The sequence below is a fragment of the Cryptomeria japonica genome, chromosome 11 (assembly GCF_030272615.1).
Source record: "Cryptomeria japonica chromosome 11, Sugi_1.0, whole genome shotgun sequence".
Taxonomy (NCBI): domain Eukaryota; kingdom Viridiplantae; phylum Streptophyta; class Pinopsida; order Cupressales; family Cupressaceae; genus Cryptomeria; species Cryptomeria japonica.
In genome coordinates this window covers 693,822,405-693,847,259 of record NC_081415.1, presented here as the reverse complement: position 1 = coordinate 693,847,259, position 24,855 = coordinate 693,822,405, and the positions used below count along the sequence as shown (strand labels likewise).

General features: G+C 40.5%; 1 protein-coding gene across 2 annotated transcripts in view; it reads right to left on the bottom strand.

Moving 5' to 3' along the window:
* LOC131038090 (ABC transporter G family member 3) overlaps window positions 1–24,855 on the bottom strand; it is a 145,014-nt gene that overhangs the window by 70,080 nt on the left and 50,079 nt on the right. For both annotated transcript variants that reach the window (XR_009359528.1, XM_057970397.2), the window contains exons 5-7: window positions 20,280–20,393; window positions 20,036–20,164; window positions 441–632 (exon numbers count right to left, since the gene is read on the bottom strand). Coding sequence is in view for 1 of the 2 variants with exons in the window: in XM_057970397.2 (XP_057826380.2) it covers window positions 441–632; window positions 20,036–20,164; window positions 20,280–20,393 (435 nt within the window). In the remaining variant the exon portion in view is untranslated. The remainder of the gene's footprint in view (window positions 1–440; window positions 633–20,035; window positions 20,165–20,279; window positions 20,394–24,855) is intronic.

Sequence of the window (24,855 nt, the reverse complement as noted above, 5' to 3'; positions counted from 1 at the left end):
GACTCACACTAATTATAAAGGAAAAGCCACCACATTACTTGTCAACTGGAAAGGAACTCTGCCAATGTAGGCTACATAGTTTTCCAAGTCTCTTTTTCAAGAGAAGAATCATATCTAGAAATTGGGGACAGTTTTCTCTAAATAGGGATGAAATGATTAGGACATCCATTATACTAACTATACGTGTATTATTTATAATTTTATATCAGTGAAAACCCATATGCAAGTGGGTGAGTGGAATTGTTCAAAGGGTAAAAAGAAATAACTATAAAAGAAGGTGAACAATTGGAATTCAGTAGGTGGAAGCAGGAAACGTTAAATCGCTATATTAGATTTTTAGCAAATAAATATAGGTTTCTCTTATTTAAATAGGCATTCAGAAATAGAATCACATCACAAGAATCATCTTCCAATTTTATAGTAGTAAAACCTCCACTTACCTTGACTGAAAACAGTGTATGACCTATATTCGTGAATACTGTCCCCATACTGATCATCAGCAGCATATAGAGCATTAGCCGCAACCAAAAGTATCTAAAATCTCTGGCCATGTTCAAGCATGATCTCCATGTCAATATTAGTATGCATTCAAAGACATTTGCATGACCCTTGCTTTTAATCATTGGCCCTGCCTGCAAAATAACAGGTAACATTAGATGCATTAGATTGGTATTTATTAGCATGCAGAACATTTCTCGTATGCTATAAATTAATGATATTTGAAAATATATTTCAAGAATAAGAAATCATTACAAAATTTCATAAGGTGATGAGCATCCATAGCTAAACTTGTGTTGCTTTGTGATTAAAGAAATACAGAAAATGAAATTATCAAAAATCTTCCTGAATACCTTCTGCCAATTAGTATTGATGAAAAACTACCTTTTGGCTGGATCAAACCACCATGCCAATAAGATTTTCATTCCAGGACTGCTTTTGAAATTGTTTTATACAGATTCAAACACAAGGAAAAGTGAATTATTTACTGTGAACTTAACTTTTCATAAGAGAAATTAACAGTCAATAGATGGTAAGCAAATGGAATTTTGCCCCCTAAAATAACAAATTCAATGCATTTAAAGATATATAGATTCATATTGGATTCTTGCTTAGGGTGCAATGGAAACCATTTAATATTCAGAAGAAAAAGAAAACGATATCTGTGGTCATAAAAGCTTATAATGTTGTGAGGAAATTTAAAATAGCTCCACATCACAAGCTCGAAGGCAATCATATCCCTATGACCGCAAAAGGGAAAATGGAATCCTTAGTCCAAGGCAAACACCATAGAGTTCAAGGTAAGGCCCAAGGAAGAAATCATGCAAACCTAGAAAGATATCTACAAAAGTTGAATTATATTAAAGCCCAAACCAAAATACAACTCATGAAGTAGTGACTTGCATCTTCGACATAATACAAGAATCACAATCCAGTTCTCAGAAAACATATTAAATTAGAAAAAATTAACAAATCCATAATTAGACCTTCAACTTAACCTAAACTAGAGACAATCAAAGCCATTGGAAATGTTACCATGTAAGTATTTCATGTGATTTGTGTGGAAACCACCCAGACCACTAGGTCCTCAAAAATGATGACCACTAACGATCAACCCAAGAATTGGATAAAGATGTTAATAAAACAACTTAATTGAAGATCGCAAAATAAAATGATGATTCAAATCTAAGAAGTCACAATAAAAAATTTGTTAGACACAATGTACCACTGAGAGGGGGGTGAATCAGTGGTACTCAAACTTTTCCCTTTAACTATCCTAGGTGAGTATGCTGGTTATCAGATCTAACTCAATGCAGACTTACTGGTTAGAGGGGAGACCAACACAAATGCAATCACACACGAAGGAGACATCACATAACACCAACATATACAAGGAAAACCCAAGATGGGAAAAACCTCTGTGAGAAATGTTGTTGGAGTCTACTGCTCCAATCCAACCTCACAATGAATCTCTGATTACAATGTTTAGGGCACCAACCCAAGAATCACCAACGCCTGATTTAGGACACCAACCCCTAATTTTAGGGCACCAACCCAAGGAGCTGCAACCCCTGATTTTAGGGCACCAACCCAAGGAGCTACAAGCCCTGCACTGAGCTACAACTCAGTGATTACATAAACATGTTTTATACCAAAGTTATCTTCTTGTTACAAATGGATTTTGTAACACTTCTGCAAATCTCTCTACTAGATCTTCTATCTAGTTCACTGTCGGTTATCTGTCTACTGGTTCTACTCTTTGTTGGTTCTCTCTTCTCTCAACTACTCTGCTGCTCTCCACCGGTACTATCTTTTGTTGGTTCTCTGTTTGCCTACTCTGCACTCTTCTGCAACTCTTCACTACCGGTTTGGTCACCACTGGTTACCTCACTATTGTTGGTTGAACTCTTCAACCCTAGTCTCTCTCACACTCAGTCTCTCTTCTGATACTCGTTGAATACTTGACTGATTTCTTCTCACATGCAGCAACACTCTCTCATTTAGCAGCACAAACAATATCTTTGGCTCGCATACTTATAGCCAGATTTTCCCGCCAAGACGTGAGTTTGAACTTGGCACCTCTAGGGTTTCTTCCACTGATCACGAGGCACATCAAATCCAATCAGATCTCATTCGATCTGATCTCCAAGACAACTACCTGCACATCATTGCCATTAACGTGCCTTCCAATACATGTTTGCTCTGTTTAGCAAACATGGCCCTATTCCTCGACCTACTTCTGTCAATCACATTTAGTGATCTCGCGGTTGCCTTTACCAAATCTGATCTACAGTAGAATGTTTTTCATCGATCATGGCATCACTCAAATCTTTGGTTTGCATCGAGTCGCAAACCCTTTGCTACTCCTCCGCGATTGTCGCAGTCAACATTTAATGTCGACCAACCGCCAGCTACCTCCCCAACACGGCACTTCACTGACCTCTACAAGCTTGCCACTTCAACCCCACATGGCATCCTTGTCAATATCCACCTCAGCAAAGATCTCTGTGTCGGTTAGACTCAGTCACCGACAATCAACACACAACCGGTCCTTCTTTTCTGCCGGTTCTCTAACCCTACCGATATCTCACACTTTACCGGTTAACCATCATGTTTGGACTTTGTTGATCTACTGGTGGAAAACCTTAACTGGTCGCCAGACATGCCTATCCATATCATGCTCATTCTCAACAGGTAGGAGCACATTACTTAGCCTCTTTGCTCTTTTACCAGTTCTCATACTTATCGGTAGGCACCTTGATGACACCATGTCATCAACCTTCAGTTGTTTCCATCTGAGGCATCTACATGCAAGTTGCACTCTCTATCAGCAACTACTCCACTTTGCCTTCTTCATCATCAGACCGGACATCATCTCAACCAGTTTGTCAAGGTGACAAACCCATCACTTCTTTACTCTTCCGTTTATGTCCCGATGGCACAATATGCCAACCCTTTCTAATCCGATGCACATCACTGGTTACATGCACCCGAGGCATCCTTTTGTTTCACCGATAGATCCGGTGTGAGCCTTCAATCACATGCCTTTTTCTTCTATCTTATCTCACAAAACTAAGATGCATACTTTGCATAATAGGAGATAAGCTCCACTTACCGGTGGTAGTGAATCCTTGTCATCTGCATCCAGCAATGCACTCATGTGGCTTCCCTGTTTGTGCAGCATATTTTCAAACGGGCACATGTGATCCAGTTGGGGCACACTCACTACCATTCATCTCTTCACATGGTGACTACATCTCTATCCGGTGGGAGTCCTGTTGTTCTGCATCCACACAGCATACTGGTAACCTGTACATCCTTCTCCTCCGGTGTTGATGTGGTTTAGGTAGCATTCCGCCTCTTCATCACAAACAACAACTCAAGCACCTCACTCATCCTGCTTGTACACTGGTCATATGCTTGTCGGTTGGCAACTACTCACTGTCAACACAACTCTTACCAGTTGACATCCTTTCCTTACCAGTGATGTACAACACAAGGTGATATCAAAGATATCACATCATTTATGCATCCATGGAAGTGCTGCCCATACATCTCTTATAAAGGTACCCTTCTATACCGGTTGACATCAATGACAACACAGTGCCAACAATCTCCCCCTTTAGCATTGATGTCAACTCATGTAGTATCCGGCATACTACTTAATCTTTCTTTTATATAATCCATGGATTCTCATACATGTAGTATGCGGTATACTACAGAATCTTTCTCCCCCTTTGACAGCAATGGCAAAGGGCACTATCAGGGTCTCTCACCTCCTTGTATTTACTAGTCACTGTCAGATATTTTTCTCCCCTTTTGCTCTTTACCAGATGCATCTCCTCTTTTGATACCAATTGGTACAATTTCTCAAGTTACAGCTCTTGAGATGGAGGACTCGACCATCAACTAATACCAATTGAGCATGCAAAACTGATACTAATTGTTAAAGCTATCAATTTGCAGAAGGGTGTGTCAGTGAATACTACTTACTTGCCGGTAAAACAGCATCACCTCTCGTTTGATCCCAAATTTCTTTAGAATCAAGTGTGATCGTACTATGAATACAACCAACCAAATGAAACGTAGATATCCTTAACCATGAAATTCTCCTAGGTATTCCTACAGCCATTTCCATCATCTGCAGTTTAGGCAGTCAGTACACTTACAAGTTCAAGCATGCCGACTCTGCTTCATAAGCACTTGAACTCCCCCTGAGTCATACATCTCAGGTCCTCAATGCCTGTCAGGTCCAATACCGGGGCTCCAATCATCTCCATATACCGGTTGAGTTGTGCAAATGTGATCATTTGATGATCTTTCAACTCCATTATATCCACCACAACCTATGACATGATCTTGGATCTTCACAATGCCATACAATGTCATCATCATGCCGTGAATCAAACCAATTAGCCAAAAAACATGCATGTATACATGATCAACTACTGGGCCATCATATGTCATTCAGGTCTTTTCCAATACCACCTGAGACATAACCACTTCTTCATATCACACCACCAGAATTATTGCAATAATCCTGGATCTCATTGACTTACATAACCTATAATATCAATTAGTATACACACCAGTAACCTATTGCTCATACCGATTTACCAACACTATCGGAGCATCTTCCTCTAACTCTTGTCTTCTTGGGTCAATTTGCATCTGATTCCAATTGTTAATCTCCATCTGTTGACACATGCAATAGTGATCCAACTCTGGTCTGTAGGTGTGTAGCCAAGGCAGCCTCTACACACTTATCTTCTCATTTCCATCCTTCATTCCGGCAGCAGCTTGTTCTTCCAGGTGTCCTTCACTGAGGGGGTAAATGATAAGTTCAGTATATTACTCCACCTAAGGTCCTACATCTCCTTTTAAACATTAGGAGATATTACTTGTGCATTGAATGCACAGTGTCAGTCCATGGTTGCATCCTCTTGCTTCTTCTTCCATTCCTACTTGGTCACATTCTTCTTCCCATTTTCAGTCTTGAGAGCAGATCTTTCCTTCTCCTACTAATGGGTCCTTGTATTTCCGGATTCTACATCGCAACCGGAAGCAGTGCTATAGTAGCACACAGCATCCATCCCAACTTCATGATTGAGGAAATTCTTAACATACCGGTTTGACCATTTTCTTATGGTCATGTTGTTGTGATTGGCAACCAAAACCAGTGGACCTCTTGATCCTGCAAGGACATTTCTCCTTTGACTCTGTTGTGACCTTTTTTCACACATCACCCCATCGCAAATGGGGACCCTCTCTTTTCCTGTTCTCTAGGATTTTGTTAGCGTCATGTGACCTTTTGCTACAGTTTCACCAAGCCTTGTCCAGCTCAGAGCATTTCAGGCCTGACAATTGAAAGTTAGTTTTTGCAAGTTATGTGATTCCGAAATGCGAACACCACCAGAGTGCTTAGAGAGGCCAAAGGATGAAGATCGCAATTGATTTGGACGAATTTGGACAACTTTCTTAGAAAGTTTGCTTTTTTTTGCTTTTTCCTATTTTTTAGGAAGTTTCGTTTTTGGCCTTTTTAGCCCAATCCCCAGTATGGCTAGTTTTAGAAAGTTTTCCCTATTTTTTAGGGATGTCTGCTTTTTGCTTTTTCAGAATGCAAACCTAGGGTTCACACTCGTGCCACTGACCTGCTTCGACCGGAACTCGAAAATTCCAAGTTTTGACCTTAAAAAAAGCGAAATCCCTAGATTTTAGGTTTTTTGCTTTTTCCGGGATGCAAACCTAGGGTTTATACTTGCACCATCGACCAGCTCCGATCAGATCTCAAAAATTCCAAGTTTTGACCTAGAAAAGCGGAATCCCTAGATTTTAGGCTTTTTGCTTTTTCCGAGATGCAAACCTAGGGTTTATACTTGCACCATCGACCAGCTCCGACCAGATCTCGAAAATTCCAAGTTTTGACCTAGAAAAGCTGAATCCCTAGATTTTAGGCTTTTTGCTTTTTCCGGGATGCAAACCTAGGGTTTACACTTGTGCCACTGACCTGCTCCGACCAGATCTCGAAAATTCCAAGTTTTGACCTACAAAAGCTGAATCCCTAGATTTTAGGCTTTTTGCTTTTTCAGATGATCCACCTAAGCACAGATTTCAAATTTCAAGTTAATCCGGTTAAATTAGATTAAACTGTGAAATTTTGAAATTTCTTTGAAAATTCTTCTAAGTCTGGCTAACAAGGGTTTTGAAGTGTTTCTGCAGGTTCAAACCCCATCACGAAAGGTTGAAGAGGCCATGAAGGAGCCATGCATGAAGTCCGCCATGCCTTAGGGATCTGTGTGGGCGCCTTGCCTAAAGTCCTCCATGAGTTTGGAGGTCACATGGGTGCCCACTCCAAAGTCCGCCCCACCTAAGGAGACCATGGAGGAGCAAGCTTCAAAGTCCGCCATGGGTTGAAGGGGCCAGGAAGGAGGCCAAGTCAAAGTCCACCATGCCTTAGAAGGCCATGGGGTAGCAAGGGTTGAAGTCCGCCCAAGCAAGAAGAGGGGCCATGAAGGAGGTAAGCTAAAGTCCGCCCAAGTTTGAAGGGGCCACGAAGGAGCACTCTCCAAAGTCCGCCCAAGGTTGGGAGGCTAAGGAGGAGGAGCGATCAAAGTCCGCCCAAGGAGGAGAAGCACTAGAAGTCCGCCCAAGATGCTAAGTCAAGCAAGAGGAGCAAGGGTTGAAGTCTGCCCAAGTCTATGGAGGTCACATGGGTGCCCAGCCAGAAGTCCGCCATGTGTTGAAGGGGCCATGAAGAGGCCAAGCCAAAGTCCGCCATGCCTTAGAAGGCCATGGGGTAGCAAGGGTTGAAGTCTGCCCAAGCAAGAAGAGGGGCCATGAAGGAGTTAAGCTAAAGTCCGCCCAAGTTTGAAGGGGCCACGAAGGAGCACTCTCCAAAGTCCACCCAAGGTTGGGAGGCTAAGGAGGAGGAGTGATCAGAGTCCGCCCAAGGAGGAGAAGCACTAGAAGTCCGCCCAAGATGCTAAGTCAAGCAAGAGGAGCAAGGGTTGAAGTCTGCCCAAGTCTATAGAGGTCACATGGGTGCCCAGCCGGAAGTCCGCCATGTGCTGAAGGGGCCATGAAGAGGCCAAGCTAAAGTCCGCCAAAGCTTAAGAAGCCATGAAGGCGCTAAGGCTAAAGTCTGCCCCACCTTGATGGAGGTCATATGGGAGCAAGGGTCAAAGTTCACCCCAATGCCTTAGTTAAATTTTCGCTTTAATAAAGAGCCAAGAAGAGGGGCCATGAAGAGGCCAAGATAAAGTCTGCCCAAGGTTGAAGGGGCCATGAAGAGGCCAAGCTAAAGTCCGCCCAAGGTTCAAGAAGCCATGAAGGGGCTAAGGTTGAAGTCCGCCCAAGACGAGAGACCACCAAAGTCCGCCCAAGCTTGCCAAGTGTTGGGAGCAACCTCCAAAGTCCGCCATAGGCTAGGAGGGTCCATGGAGGAGTCAACACCAAAGTCCGCCAAGGTAAAGGAGGCCGTGGAGGAGTCAACATCAAAGTCCGCCCCAATGCCTTAGTCAATTTTTCACGCCACGAAGGAGTTCTAGACAAAGTCCGCCATACCTTGGAGAGGTTGGCAAAATTCGCCAAAATTTGAAAAAGATGGAGATAAAATTCGAAAAATCAACCTACACATGGAAGGTCAAACAAAGTCAACAAAATCCACAGAGATTTCAAATTAAATCCAAAATGAAGAAATATCTAAATAAAAAAATAAATCCAAAATGGAAAGTTTTTTTTGAGAATATTGAAGGAATATTAAAAATTTATTGAGATATTAATTCAAAATGGAAAGTTTTTTGAAAGGGAATATTGGAGGATTAATGAATATCTTCAAACTTAAATCAGAATGGAAAGTTTTTTTTTAGAATTAGAAGTATGAGTTGGGTGATTTTAGGGGTTTTTCTTAAAACTTGTCTACAAATACTTCATTATCAAATTCATTATTACATCAAGAAGTTCAAAATTACTAAGGAGAGCTTAGTAAAGTATGTCAGTTTGAAGATCATCTGGAGGAAATTCTAGATATTGCTGGAAATGGGATAATATTTTTTTTGGCAGAAGGCTTACAGATTTCTGGAGAAAGGCATCTTTTTTGAATTTTCTCAATATTTTGGAGAAAAGTCTAGCCTTATTCCTATCCAAGTTAGAGGTAAAATTAAAATTGTGAATTTTCTGAATATTTTCCAGAATTTAATAAATGATTTTTTTCAAAAATTTTGGAGAAAGAAAATTATTTTTTTTTTGGTTAAAGTATGAAATTTTTTGAAAATTTTAACACTTGATGGTAACTTCAACCGACCTCAAGGTTGAGGGTCTGGAGGTGAAAATTCAATTTTTTTGGCTAAGTATGAAAATTTTCGAAAGTTTTAACACTTGATGGTGACTTCAACCAGCTTCAACGCTGAGGGTCTGGAGGTGAAAATTCAACTTTTGTGTCTAAGTATGAGAGTGAAAAAATGGAAAATTTTCCAACACTTAACCATTTCGCGGCCCCGTTATTTTTTTTTCGAAATTCTGCAGAATTTTTCTAACTTAAAGTTTTTATCATTCATCTGCAAGTCTTAAGCACCATGAAGTTCCAGGTAGATAAAGATGCTCCTCCAGAGTCAAGGATGACTTCCAAGTGGAAGAACATCAGCGACACCAACCTCAGACACATCAATCTGAGGGAGTTTAAGAAGCGAATGTTTGGTCTGGACAACCTTGTGCCTACCACCATTGCGTGGAAAATGATGAAGAGTGGTATCATGCACGCTGTCGGCTTCCTCCCCACCATGCAGTGCAATGAACTAGTAGTTGAATGTGCCAAACACTACAACCCCATCAGTAAGGATATTGTTGCACCTGATGGAAGAGTGTTGGCGAATGTCAGCGATGAGGCCATCAGAGAGGCCTTCAGGATCCCTGAGTACCACAACACAGTATATATGACCAAGGATGAAGCTGACAGTCTGTACCATGATCACCTGGAAGAATATGATGCCATAGTTAATCATTCCTGGCTAGACAAGCCGAGCAAGGGCGCCTCTAAACTCCAGAGAAAAAGCCTAGTGCGAGCATACTTCAAGGAGGACATTGGGGACATGATTGTCTTACTCAATAGAATAATAGGAAATCCTCAGGGAGCTCCATTCGAACCCTGGATGTATTATTTCATTAATGAAATAATCAATGGAGTAAAAATGATAGACTGGGCCCGTATGATCAGCGACAGTTTAGACAGCCAGCTAAGGAATCTGGAGGCAAATAGGACTTTCTTCATGAGTTCTTACTTGTTCTATTCTTTAGCCAGGACCTACAGGTACAGAGGTCTCACTTGTAGAGAAGTTGGGAACAAGGAGAACCAATTTCCGGTATATGATTGCTATGCCCAGCTCCATATGGAGGAGAAGTTCCATTTCAAAAGGGTGAATGATGCCTTCCTGATGCACATTACCCGAACCCTTCAAGGTGGTCTGCACCAGAGGCTCTCTCAAGAGTCTATGGACTTCATCGGTCGATTCGGGTGTTGGTACATCCAATATCCAAAGTTCACTTACCTCTGAATTCAAGGATTCTCTGGTCCTCCATACAAGCTTCCAGCTCACCCTACCAACCGAGTGGTGTTGATCGAGGTTGTGAGACAATTGGAGGAGTATATAGTAATTCAAACGGATAAGCAGAAGAAGGCAGGCACATCCTCACTTACAATTGGTAATGGGCTGGAAACATGTCCATCATCACAAGCTGCAGCTACCACTGAGAAAGAACTGGCCTGGTATCCCTTTTACCAATACAAGGCAAGAAAAGATTTCGATCCATTCCAGAGGATAAAGAAGATCGAAGGGACAACGTTTGAGCACAGACTGGATCTGGAAGACTACTGGGCTAATGCAGCCCATAGTTTCGAGATCCGGAAGAGGTTCTGGTCAAGAATTCTTTAAGTATGGTGAGAGCAACGAAAGTGTTCAAAGTTGCTGATCAGGTGGAAGAAAGCCTAGAACTTCAGCAGCCGGGTTTTGAGAAGATGAAGAATGAACCTTTAGTCTTGATAGATTGGACAAAGGGAGAAAAATCAGATCTAGCAGACCTCATGAGGTCAGTGGTTGAATACTCAAGGTGGTGGGCATCTGAAAAGACAAAACAATTGAAGGCCAAAAGTATGGTTCTAACTTATGAATTAATGGGAGTGGATGATACTTTGTCCGTCCACCCTTGTACCTCCGCCGGTGATGCTCGGAATCCGGAAAGTGTTGGATCTCGAAAGAGAAAGGAGTTGGGTGGAAGCTCCACAAAGTGCACAAGGAAAAGGGATGTAGTTGAGAGAAGAGAATCCAGCGAAAGTCACTCCATCCTAAGTGCTGCTTCCATTGCGCCTGATCAGAGTACAATTGGGGAACAAGAGATGAACCTCTATGTGAGTGATGATGAAGTAAGAGTGCTTTCTCAGCCAGTTGAGGAGGTGGTGGAGAAGGTCTTCCGAACTCGAGACAGAGGGCAGGATGAAGCCCCTATAATCTTCTTGGATGGCATACCAGCGAACCCAGGAGAAGCAGACGATGAGTTTGATCAGAACACTGTAGAACAATCAACCATTCCTGATTGGCTCAGAGCAAGGATAAAGGCCAAGGTTCCCAAGGATGTCCACTCAACCGAGGAGGTTACCGCAGCATTCTTGGAGAAGGTGAATGAACCCGCCGCAGCTAAACCGCCCAAACCAGCCAGGAAGTTCTCCTTGATCCAGAGAGACAGTGTCGGATTCAAGACAGTCCAGATAGCAGTGCCCAAAGAAGGGAAGACTAGGGACAATGTCACCGCAGATGACTACAAGATCACCACCATAAAGATGGGTAAGCCTACCCAAGACCAGGAGATCCAATATTTGACGACTCGTGTAATGTTCTAAAGACAAGGCTGGCTCATGAGAAAGAAAAGAGAAAGAAAGTGGAAGAAGAGAACCAACAATGGAGGAAGTATGTTCTTCACCTTACCAGCCCGCTCAACCATGAAGTCCCAGCTACTCCACCACAGCCTCTTCAACAGGGATCAATGAAGGACTATGATGAGATGAAGGGATCATACACTCAAGAAAAGGAGTGGATTTCAGACACTGTGATACGTGCTGACACTCTGGTAGAAAACTTAGTATCAGCACATGAGGCAACTACTTTGTTGATTGATCGTATCCAGGATCTATCATCCAATTGGGAAGAAGTGGATGAAATTCAGAATGAAATACTCCCTCACCTGAAGGTTATCCGAGGCATGTCAAAGAAGAGCTTAGTGGATGCAGGCATCATACAGACAAGAGACAGGTATGACTTCGGCACGTGGTACTATGCTCTGGTCACTCGGATTGAGGTTCTGAAGAAATCCGAGACCAAGTGTTTTGAGACAGAGGCAAGGGTTAGAGAAATCCTGGGCAAGGTATTCCCGATGGCGTCAGAGATCTGGCAGAAGGAAAGCCTAAGGGAGAAGCATTTACAAGCAGAGAACCTGAGAGCCAGGATTCAGACAAGCTTCTTCCGAGATTCAGGGATGATTGACAAAGGCGATCTTTCGAAGATTGCAAACTTCCTCTCCATCGATGACAACTTCCTCACCCAAGCGGTGGAGTGGGAAGGCATCCTTGCTACATGCGCCGACGATGTGGATCTAGTCGACTTCCAAATTAGCAGTTTGCCAAGTGTCACCATGGAGGAGGTCAAGCTCGTGGTGTCCAGATACGTTGAATCTCTGAAAGAGGAAAGTGGCCACTCACCTCAATAAAATTAGCAGTTGCACCACTTGTCACTCTTTCATTTGCTTGAACTGATAGTATTTCGGGAAACCCTAATTAGGGTTTAGGACTTTCAATCTTGGCCCTTGATCACTGTTTGATCTCGGCCATTCATTTATTTTTGAGAAACTATATAAGGTTGCCTCCTCTCATTTGCAAAGCGTGAGGTTTTTGATGTATTGTTGCTTAAGGTCATTTCCAGATAATATATTGCATGTGCGTTGCTTTGTAATCTCTATTATTTGAATGATTTCCATGGTTTCAATTGCCTCAACACTTAGTTAGAAATAATTTAGATTTGCTTTCATTGTTGTTAATTTGAATGAAGGATTTGATAAGTATCGATTGATGGTGTATTTCCGCTCATACTTTTGGTAAATGGATGATTTCCATTCTACCGTGCAAAGTTAGTCTGAGCCCATCCCCTGTGCATCCCAACATCTCGATCATAAGTACAACCCATTAAAGATTGCACCGGCCTTGTGTAGTTGTCCCTAGTGTGGCGAAGCAGGTTTGGTTTCTCAAGAGCACCCAATTGATACCGTCTCCAGAATTCGTAGGATTAGATTAGCCTTCCTGAACTCTATCCCTTTTTCCCTTTCTTTTGAAAGTCTAAATCCCAGAAAATCCCCAAAAAAAAGAAGAGCCTAAATTGCTAAATCCATCTAAGTTCAGCAGTTCAAAAGAATACTTGTCAAATGTAAGTCCCCCTTGAAAATTTTAGCATACACTACCCAAGAAGCTATTCCACTAAAGTCGCTTGTTCGCACATATAGACCTTGGAATCAGTAGTGATTTTTCAGGAGAGGATAGAATACCTTCAGGTATCCTATCCTAATGTTTGGTAGATGATAAAACAGACACCAACAAACTCCATGCAAGTCTCTGACTTCCATATGCTCTATATCCATTCCTATGTTGAGCATAGTTACTACACCGGTAGTCATGTGACTGCAAGTTCATCCTTCTGCAATTATGACTTTTATGGCCAAAGCCATTACACCTCCAACAGATGACATTATTGTTTCTAGGAAGAACATATTATCTATTCCTAGACTTCATTTTGCATCCATCTGCCCTATGGCCGTATTCTTTGCATGTAAATAGTAACCGGAGAGGGGGCACATAACTTACAAATTTGTTTTGCCATGCATGAGGAGATCTTACCGGTTTAGTATCTGCATTTTTGCTTCTCCGGGGATGAATCTTGGATTGTCTACACTCTGCAACTCTTCCATCCATTCTCTCCTTTTCCCATACTTGCTTTGTCTTGTGGGCAGTAGCATTTCCTTGTCTTCTACCGGTAGGAGGTCTTCTATGTTGTCTTCTCATGTTCTTGCTTTCGGTGAAGTTGCCTTCTCTCAACTTCCCTTTTCCTTTTGGATCTGCATTGTTCATCCTTGCAGCACTGGTCTTCTTCTTCATGTCCTCACCGATTGTAGTCAAATCAATCTTCTTTCTTGGAGCATTTCTAACAGTGAAGGTCTGAACCTTACCATTTTCATTTGAGGAGACAAATTGAATATCTTTGTGGGAGGTCTCCTTGCTTGTAGAGCATTCACCGGCAGCATATCCTAATCCTCTAGCATCCTTGGAATGTTTTTGCTAATTCAACATTTTGTCCAAGGCTTCAGTGCTGCCATCATACCGGTTTCTTACCTTGAGTTCATTTTTGCACTTCTCAAGGTCTTTCCTCAGTTCTCCATTTTCTCTTTCAGCTTTCAACACTCTTTGTCTTTTGTTTCCACTTCTAGCTGCAACTCCTCACATCTTCTTTCATTGGCATCAACGACTGATTTCAATTTATCAGTCATTCCTTTGGCATCTTCAAGTTGAGTTGTCAACATGCAGACATTTTTGTTTGACTCTTCAAGGCATGTTCTCAACTGATTACATTCTTCATGAACTGATTTTTTGTAACTTTTAAAATCATTTCTAACAGATTTCAGTTCACTAAGGGCACTTAGCAACTCACCTTCTAGATCAATTTCAGCTTCATCTTCTTCTTCATCTTCTTCAATACTGCCAAACACATCTTGTCGGTGGGATCTGTCTGCCTTGTCACATTCTAATGTGTGCACTTCACTTTCTGTATCCTGTGCCATGAAGAGGTGAGTTTCCTCTTCATCATTGCTGCAATAGCTGACCGATCTGCTATCAACACCTCCACATGTGTCTACTTTGTTGTTCTTCATGCTTCCACAATCTGTTTCAGCAGTGCACAGTTCATTTCCATAAAGCTTCTTTAGTCTATCCCATAGACTTTTTGCAGTTTTGCACTTATCCACCTGTGAGGAAACCTCATCGGTAAATCCACTGAATATAGCCTTCATGGCTTCAGCATTGCACTTAGATCTTCTTTCTACTTCAGGACCGGTGCGAGGACTAACTTTACTAGGGTAGCCATTTACAACAAACATCCACACATCAAACCCTAGGGAAGACAAGAAGACTTCCATTCTACAACTCCAAATGGAATAGTTTGAACTATCAAAAACTAGAGCAAGGATTGACACTAAACAAACCATTGTGTCCTTAAGCCAGAATCTATCCAAGCTAGAGAAAGCTTATCAACCGGAAACCTAGGCTTTGATACCAATTGTTAGACACAATGTACCACTAAGAGGGGGGTGAATCAGTGGTATTCAAACTTTTCCCTTTAACTGTCCTAGGCGAGTATACCGGTTATCAGATCTAACTAAATGCAGACTTACCGGTTAGAGGGGAGACCAACACAAATGCAATCACACACAAAGGAGACATCACATAACACCAGCATATACGAGGAAAACCCAAGATGGGAAAAACCTCGATGAGAAATGTTGCTGGAGTCTACTAGTCCAATCCAACCTCACAATGAATCTCTAATTACAATGTTTAGGGCACCAACCCAAGGAGCACCAACCCTTGATTTTAGGGCACCAACCCAAGGAGCTACAACCTCTGCACCGAGCTACAACTCAATGATTACATAAACATGTTTTATACCAAAGTTATCTTCTTGTTACAAATGGATTTTGTAACTCTTCTGCAAATCTCTCTATTGGATCTTCTATCCAATTCACTGTCGGTTCTTTGTCTGTTGGTTCTACTCTTTGTTGGTTCTCTCTTCTCTCAACTACTCTGCTGCTCTCCACCAGTACTATCTATTGTCAATTCTCTGTCTGCCTACTCTGCACTCTTCTGCAACTCTTCACTACCGGTTTGCTCACCACCGGTTACCTCACTATTGTTGGTTGAACTCTTCAACCCTAGTCTCTCTCACACTCAGTCTCTCTTCTGATACTCGTTGAATACTTGACTGATTTCTTCTCACATGCAGCAACACTCTCTCATTTAGCAGCACAAACAATATCTTTGGATTGCATACTTATAGCGAGATTTTCCCACCAAGACGTGAGTTTGAACTTGGCGCCTCTAGGGTTTCTTCCACTGATCACGAGGCACATCAAATCCAATCAGATCTCATTCGATCTGATCTCCAAGACAACTACCTGCACATCACCATTAACGTGCCTTCCAATACACGTTTGCTCTGTTTAGAAAACACGGCCCTATTCCTCGACCTACTTCTGTCAATCACATTTAGTGATCTCGTGGTTGCCTTTACCAAATCTGATCTGCAGTAGAATGTTTTTCATCGATCATGGCATCACTCAGATCTTCAGTTTGCATCGAGCCGCAAACCCTCTGCTACTCCTCCGCGATTGTCGTAGTCAACATTTAATGTCGACCAACCGCCAGCTACCTCCCCGACACGGCACTTCACTGACCTCTACAAGCTTGCCACTTCAACCCCACGTGGCATCCTTGTCAATATCCACCTCAGCAAAGATCTTTGTGTCGGCTAGACTCGGTCACTGACAATCAACACACTACCGGTCCTTCTTTTCTGCCGGTTCTCTAACCCTGTCGATATGTCACACTTTACCGGTTAACCATCGTGTTTGCACTTTGCTGATCTACCGATGGAAAACCTTAACCGGTCGCCAGACATGCCTATCCATAGCATGCTCATTCTCAACAAGTAGAAGCACATTACTTAGCCTCTTTGCTCTTTTACCAGCTCATACTTATCGGTAGGCACCTTGATGACACCACGTCATCAACCTTCAGTTGTTTCCATCTGAGGCATCTACATGCTGGTTGCACTCTCTATCAGCAACTACTCCACTTTGCCTTCTTCATCATCAAACCGGACATCATCTCAGCCGGTTTGTCAAGGTGACAAACCCATCACTTCTTTACTCTTCCTTATCTGTCCCGATGGCACAATATGTCAACCCTTTCTAATTCGATGCACATCACTGGTTACATGCACCCGAGGCATCCTTTTGTTTCACCGATAGATCAGTGCGAGCCTTCAATCACATGCCTTTTGCTTATGTCTTATCTCACAGAACTAAGATGCATACTTTGCATAATAGGAGATAAGCTCCACTTACCGGTGGTAGTGAATCCTTGTCATCTGCATCCTGCAATGCACTCATGTGGCTTCCCTGTTTGTGCAGCATATCTTCAAACAAGCACATGTGATCCAGTTGGGGCACACTCACTATTAGTGGATGAATCCGGGGATGATTCCTTTGGATCATAGTGCTGCAGGGTTGATTCCTGATAGTGTGAAATTGGATACTACCCAGGGTTTGCAGGCGGGTGGGAGTCAACAGATGGAGATGGATCAGCAGGTACTGGCTCAGAAGGGACCCATCTCTAGTGCTGAAGTGAAGATGGCTGGTGGGGATGTTTCTCCTACAGCATATAAATTGGACTGTGCTGGGGTTAAAAGTAATAAGATCTCTTTACACCTGGGTCTTCTTCAGAAAGACATTAAAAAGGAGCAACGGAGAAGATTTCGAAGGTTGGTAAAAAGGACTTGGATAAGATCAAATTGATGGGGGAGAATTTGGTTGAGTCAGGGTCAATAAAGACTCTAGATTCTCATTTTTCTAATCCCCCGAAATGATTGTGTTATTATGGAATGTGAGGGGCTTGAACAGTGGCCCTAGACAAAAAGTTGTTCCGGAATTGATAAGGAGGCATTCTCCTGATGTCCTTTTCTTGCTGGAAACTAAATTATCTGTGGAAAGTATGTTGGGTTTGGTGCCAAAGCTATGGGGGAGAGGCGTATGTCAGTGTACTAGGGCATTTGGCTCCTCTGGAGGTGTGGCTTGTGTTTGGAATCCCTTGAGGATTCATCCTCTATGGTGGGTTTCTTTCAGATCACCTTTATCCGGGGTTGCCTCTAGTCTTGAGACTGGGGAATATATCTTGTTTACTAACATTTATGCCCCCACTGATCTTCACGGTAAGCAGAATTTGTGGTCTCATATTACTTTTATGCGTGGGTTTTTTCCTTTTCACCCATGGATTATGGCGGGTGATTTCAATGCCATCTTAGAGTTGAGTGAGAAGAAGGGTGGTGTTATGCAGTTGGAGCCTTCCTCATTCCTTCTTCAAGATAGTATATCAACCTTGAATCTTGTTGACATCAAGCCCGGTAATGGTCTGTTCACTTGAACCAACAAGAGGATAGGGGAGTATTGGATTGCGGAGAGCCTGGATCGCTTTCTGGTTTCTAGTTTTTGGGTTGGTGGGGGGTGGTCCACATGCTCTGAGATTTTAGATTGGAGAGGTTTGGACCACTAGCCCATCAAATTGGTGTCTTCTTCTGCTTGAGTCGCTCGCATTCCTTCAATCAAATTCCAGCTTATGTGGTTGCGAGATCCTTCTTTCCAGGATCATGTTGCAAAGTGGAGGAAGAAAGGGAGGCCAGCCTTTGGCACTGCTATGTGCACTTTTGCCAAGCAGCTGCAATTTGATAAGTTTCAACTTAAACGGTGGAATCGTCAGTGTTTCGGTAATATTTTTCATGCTAAGACAGCTGCTCAATTAGAGTTGAATGGCATTACCAGAGAAATAAGAGAGCATGGATTGTCAGAAGCCTTGCTTAGGGAGGAAGTTAGGGCAGTCAAGGATCCAGAGGAGGTGGAGCTTAGGAAGGAAATCTACTGGAAACACTCGTATTGATTGGCTTCAAGTGGGGGATAAGAATACTGCATTCTTTTTCAATTTAGTGAGACAAGAAGACATGGCAATTCCATCCTTGTTCTGGTTAATGATAGAGGTGAGCAGTGTTTATCCTTGCAGGAGATTTCAAGAGAGTCTGTGCAGTATTTCCAATCCCTTTTTAGTCATGATTCTCAGGAGGAATCGGAAGAGGAGAATCAAGTTTTTGCTTGTATTCCTTCTCTAGTTACTAGAGGGGTGAATGAGCAGCTTATGGGTCCTATTTTGTTGGACGAACTTGAGAGGATTGTTTTCCAAATGAAGAAGGGGAAAGCTCTTGGACCGGATGGGTTTCCGATTGAGTTATATCAAGAATTCTAGGATATTATCAAATTGGACTTATTGGAGGTGGTCCAAGAGTCCCAGAGGAATAAGCAGATGCTTCGGGCTTTGAATGCGACTTTCATTGCGCTCATCCCCAAGTGTGATGGGGCCGACTGGTTAGGCCAGTTCCACCCTATTTCTCTCTGTAATGTGATTTATAAGATTATTTCTAAGCTGATAGCGGAAAGGTTGAAGAATTGGCTTGGGGGTGTCATTTCTAAGGAGCGGAGTGGGTTTGAGGAGGGTCGTCAAATCTTGGATGGAGTGGTCAATGGTAGGCTCATGTCACGGAACGTTCTGAGAAGAAGGGGCAGCCTTCTCTGTTTTTCTTTAGGTAGTTAGAATGATGACCATTAAGGGAGGGTATTAGAATAATATATTCTTATTCTGTTTGTTAATGATCATCTTAGTGTAATTAGTTAGTCTCTAATTTTGTCTTCTGTTATCGTTTGTTTCTTTATGGAAACATCGATCTCTTGCAATTCTATTTGATGATCTTTTGATCATTCTTAATTGAATTCAGTTTTTACCAATTACTTTGTAATAATTAGTTTTAGAAAGTGGCTGATTTGAAAAAAGAAAAAACGGGGATACTTCAAAAAGATGGAAACTCTATTTAAAAATTGCAAAGTTGCTTTTATCATTTTGCTAATTTTTTGCATTCTTTTCAGATACTTCCCATTATTTAAGACAAAATTTCCGATGTTTTGCTTGTCTGCTGAAAGTCAGAATTTTCAAAATTTATCTGCATATTTGTCTGACATATTTCAGACACTTCCACTAAATTGGCATTCACAATTTTTGTAGCACTAACATATTTCAGACACTATCACTTAATTTTGATTCAGAATTTTTACAAGACTACAAAGTTGGAGGAGTATTTGTAGCTTTCAATTTCCCTTGGTTCTACTTAAACTAGATGCTTTATGTCATAAATATATCATCTTTATGGCTTCTACAAAAGGCAAAAGCCTTTGTGCAAGGCCCACGTGGCTCTCTTCAGGCTTAGTGGCAGGATTTTTTAAAATATAATATAAGCCCTTCTACTAGGATCTTGGAATAATTACAATCTTAACTGCTGTAATTTTTATTGCAAATTTATAAGCAAATCCTAATGATTAATGGCTTCTTATGGAAAATGAATTGATTTCATCTTCATACACAAAAATCAATGCTTGCCCATCGACATTCAATGAAATACAGAATGCTATATCCAAATTAAGATATATTCTTACCATCAATCAAGTTCTCGTGTGCAACACTTTGTAGCAAACAAAATATTATTCTCTTAATTTCTGGATTTCTATAACTGTATCTCTTTAACACAAAGCATGGAAATAAAACATTAAGAATTAAGAAAAAGGCAAATAAGTTGAATAATACCTTCTCTGTAAGTTTAACCAGCATGGATTCAACAGCAAGAGCATCAGCCGATGCTTTGTATGTAGTTTCTATAGTCTGGATGGCAGCAGCTGTGTCCATCTTAACAGTTGAAAATTCTCTATGTTCATCCTAATAACATATATTAATTTTCAACATCAGAATTATAAACATAGAAAAGGATACAATATAGTAATCTAGAAAATAATACTAAATTACTAATACTGCACTTACAAGAAGCTTATACCTGCCAGTTTTTACACATTGAAATGATTTTATCAAAATCTGTATTGATAGCTCGTAGGAAGTGATCAGATGGACTTTGCATGACAGGGCAAGGAAACCCTGCATTTGCAAAGTGCTGTACAAAAACATCGTTTAATGGAAAGATAGACAATAATGAATGGCAAAAGTGGTTCATGCTAGCAAAAAGAATAATTTAAATTCATTTTTATATTACAAAGATTTCCCTAACACAAAATTTTATTCCAATATTTAAAAATTTCACTTTATACTGTGCAACATACTCATTTTGCTTTTGTGCCTCAAAACCACTGACTTGAAATAAATATAGGGGAACTCTTATACAGGAATCTCATTACCAAATATGTAAATTAATGTTGCTAATATTGGGTAAGAAAACCCTCTTAGAGGGTATGCAGAGGTGAGACTACTGAGCTTTTATCATTTGCAGAACTGAGGTGATTCCTCTTGCAATTAAGTGTGATACATCAGTCATCAGGATTGCATGTTTCCAATGACTCACATGCATCTCCTTCTAGAGTTTCTCCACAACTAAGCTTGAACTCAGGTATATAAATAATAATCAGCCATAGATAAAGACTTGAGCCTCAACATCTCCAAAAATTTAAAGAGAAAGTTTTAATGATATGCTCAGAAACCTATTACAAGAAACATGCATTTGTACATTACTTGAGATGAGCATGATGGTATCAATGTATTGATAAACAGATTTGTCGCTGCAATATTTCACTGCGATCAGCTCAAACTCACTCAATGGACAGCAACAAACACTCCAACAATTGAACAGATCACTATTCAATTAGCAATCTTCCTCTGTGTTTGAGAAAGGCAGCTCCCTCATATGATATTAATGTGAGTTTTTCAGGGGTATGCTATTGACCAGAAAGAAAAAAAGGCACACAAAAAAAAAAAAAAGTGGAGAGAAACCCTAGATGTGAGATAAGAAAATAACCTAGACTTGGGAAGAATAGCCTTGAAATAAAAGTGAGCAGAAACAAATAGTGACACAAAGTTCAACAGTTTGTGCCCACAACAATAACTGATAAGATTTGGAATTACCACTTCTTGGCATGCAAGAAAAATGAGGAATTGATCAGACATTAGACACATAATGAATATGTAATCAAGAAAGGATATACTAGCTCAAAGTCTAATTTTCTTTCAATTCCTATAACCCAGATGCAGCCATACATGACAGAGCGTTTTCAAAGAATGCTTACAAATTAACATAAGAAAAACTTGAATCTATGAGGTCAAATTAGACACAAAGTTCTGAAATACTCATTCAACTCTTCAATGAAATGAGAAGTCAATGTCTCTTAAAAATCCTTGTACAATGGTTGTGTTGAAAAAATCACTAATTGCCAACAAAAGCTCCCAAATGAAAAAACCCTCTTAAAAAGCTCTCTAGATGAGAGATTGGAAAAGGATCCCCCTATTGAATTTTGATTCCATATTTATAGAGTTTCCTCCCTATTTGGAACATAACTGATTCTTGAAGATTAATTACAATAATGGAACTTTTCAATTACCTTGCACATAGCATTTTACTCATAAAATAAAAGCATATATTTCAGCTTGAGATTGACTAGTTAACTACCGTCATGATATTTTGCATGGGTTGTAGGTGTTTGTCTATAGATGGTATTGGAATTCAAATACTTGAACTACAAATCCTCAAAACGGTATTCTCTCCATGTACAAGGATAAAACTTTTATGATTTTGTATATTAGTTCCTTTCAATGAATATAATACTTCAATATACTTCCATAGATTTTGCTCCTATCATTCAATTCAACATCTAGCATCTCAATATATTCATCAACTGTAGTTGGAAACATTCCCAACAATTTCCAACATTTCTCTTGAAGCTCTGCAACAAATTTCTTTTCCATGCTTGGAAAGAAAGGTAAGCCCCCATTTGACCAAGTCGGCAAGGTTCATTTTGCTTTGCTTTCCCGGAAAGTTCTATTAATTACCAAGGATTCACAAGCGAAAAGAACCCATATCATGCCATGAATATATCATTTGGGCTTTTCTCCATATAGATAATAATCATATCGTATCCTACTTTTACAGACTATCTAGCATTGATGAATACCTTGACATTTGATCTTTCTCATACTATCAATATGAACATTTGGGTTGAAATGAATAGTTAATTGTATCTCTTGGCATTTTTCCAAATAGTTTGAATGCCTATCTATGCTTCCCTCTTTGCATACATATTAACTAGAGAAACATCTAACAAAAGAATGAGCACACCTTATCCTATGGCTCACATTTCTGCATGAGTTAGGAGAACGCCCAAAAATGTTGTGGAGACTAGACGTCACATTTTGCCTAATGATTTGCTTGAAAGCTTCTCCAACAAATAGATTTTGTGCAAACCATCCAATCATGGCTGCCAAGATTTTTTTTTAACCATTCAAAGATTGAACATATCATTCTTTTCTATCCCAAGTGCAGGCCGAACACCTAATATTGTAAGATTGTTGCCAAGAACTATAGAGTTGTCATAACGATAATCATGGGTAGCAGCTCCGATTGTGAATATCCATGCACTGAAGGATAAAACGCTCTCTAGAGATGGTCCAATGTTTCCTACAACTTGAACAACAAATATTCCAACTTCTGCGATAGACAACAATGCAATGTCTATTGGGTTGAAGAAGGTTGCAATCCCAAGACGTAGCCTACGAGGTGTAATTGGGAGTAATACAAACTATTTGGAAAAATGCCAAGAGATACAATGCCACTAACAAGAATAGGGATGCCATAGTTTGAATGCCAACTATGGCATTTTTGTAATGTCTCGTTTTAGGAACAATGCAATATAACCACAAAATGTAACGCTTTGATACCACTTGTAATGTCCCTTCTAGGATAATATGTTATTAAGAGACCAATTGGTGTACGTTTTATCATATACCGAACATTAGAATAAAATACCACAAGGATACTCTATCCTATCCTGAACAAAATCACTACTTGTGCCAAGATTGCGAGAAAGACCACAAGGCGACTCCAAGGTCTATATGTGTGAACAAGCGAATTTAGTGGGATAGCTTCTTGGGTAGTGTATGCTGAAAATATCAAGGGGGACTTACGCTTGACAACTAATATCATTCACAAGCCAGACTTAGGCTAATTTACCAATGACTGCTCTTTGTTTTTGGATTTTCTGATTTAAGACTTCAAAAAGATAAAAAAGGATGAGGGTTTAGGAATTCTAACTACTTCTAAGCTATTCCTATGAACTCAAGAGACTATAAAGACTGGGTGAAACGGGTAACGACACTTTGTTTCGCCACACTCGGACAACTATGCAAAGTGGGTGCAATCTTCTAGGGTTATGCTTAAGATTTTCACACTTAGGAAGAATACCAACAATTGAAAAATATCATTCCAAGTAGAAGTTAAACATCCATATTAAAAGCTCAAACTAACTTTACACATTGAATGAAAATCATTCATCCAACAAAAGTATGAGCAAGATTTCACCAATCAATACTATCAGATTTATCATTCATCTAACAGCTTGAAAGCAAATAACTTAAACAAATTTAATCCAAGTGTTGAAGGGAATATGTAACCATGCAACCATTTAGCAATTAAAAAGACTTCAAAACAATACTGATAATGAAATTTATATTACTCAAATAGCTCTACGCAACAATTTCATAAATCTCTCCACACTTAAATGAAATGAGAGAGTGAGTTTATATAGAGTTTTTGAAAGCCAAATAAATGGCCGAGATCAATCTAAGATCGACGGCTGAGATCTAGACAACCTAACCCTAGATAAAGTTTCCAAAATAATATCAAAGATCAACTTCAAAAGAGACAAGTGGTGCGAGATACTATTTTTTAGGATTGCATCCCTTTCTTTTGGCATTCAATGAATTTGGACACAATTTGGTCCACTTCCTCCATGGTGACATGTGGAAACATGTTGATCCTAAAGTCTAATCCTTCCAAGTCATCTGCACACAAAGCAAAGGTGATCTCCCAATCCAATTCCTGTTTGTGAAAGGCATCTTTAATGGACATGAGGTTTGACGCATTAGCCAAATTATTCTTCAAGACTGGTCCTGTGATGGCAAAGAAGATGTCCGGAACTCTGGCCTTCAAATTCTCCAACTGCATATCACTCTCTCGGATGGTCTCCTTCCCAATCATTTATGCAACTACAAGGAAGATCTTGTCTTGAATCGCCTTTATCTGTCCTTCTATTCTATCAGCATCATCTTTCACCTTCTCCAAGACTTCATTCTGTGCAACCAATGTGCAATGCCAACTGTTGAAATCATAGGCAGCCCCTACTTCAATTATCTTCTGATCAACCAACTCTTGAGATGAGATTCCTTTCAGCTCTCTAAGGCATGGAATGATTCTATCCTGGACATCCTGCAAGTCAGCCCACATTTCTGCCATGTTCTCAATCCTGGAAAGTCTCAATCCTAGAAAGGAAAGAAGAAGTTTGTTCATATGCTGATGATATTCCTTCCATGAACTTGGTTGCTTCTTCTTTTGTACTTTCCATCCAATCTCTAGT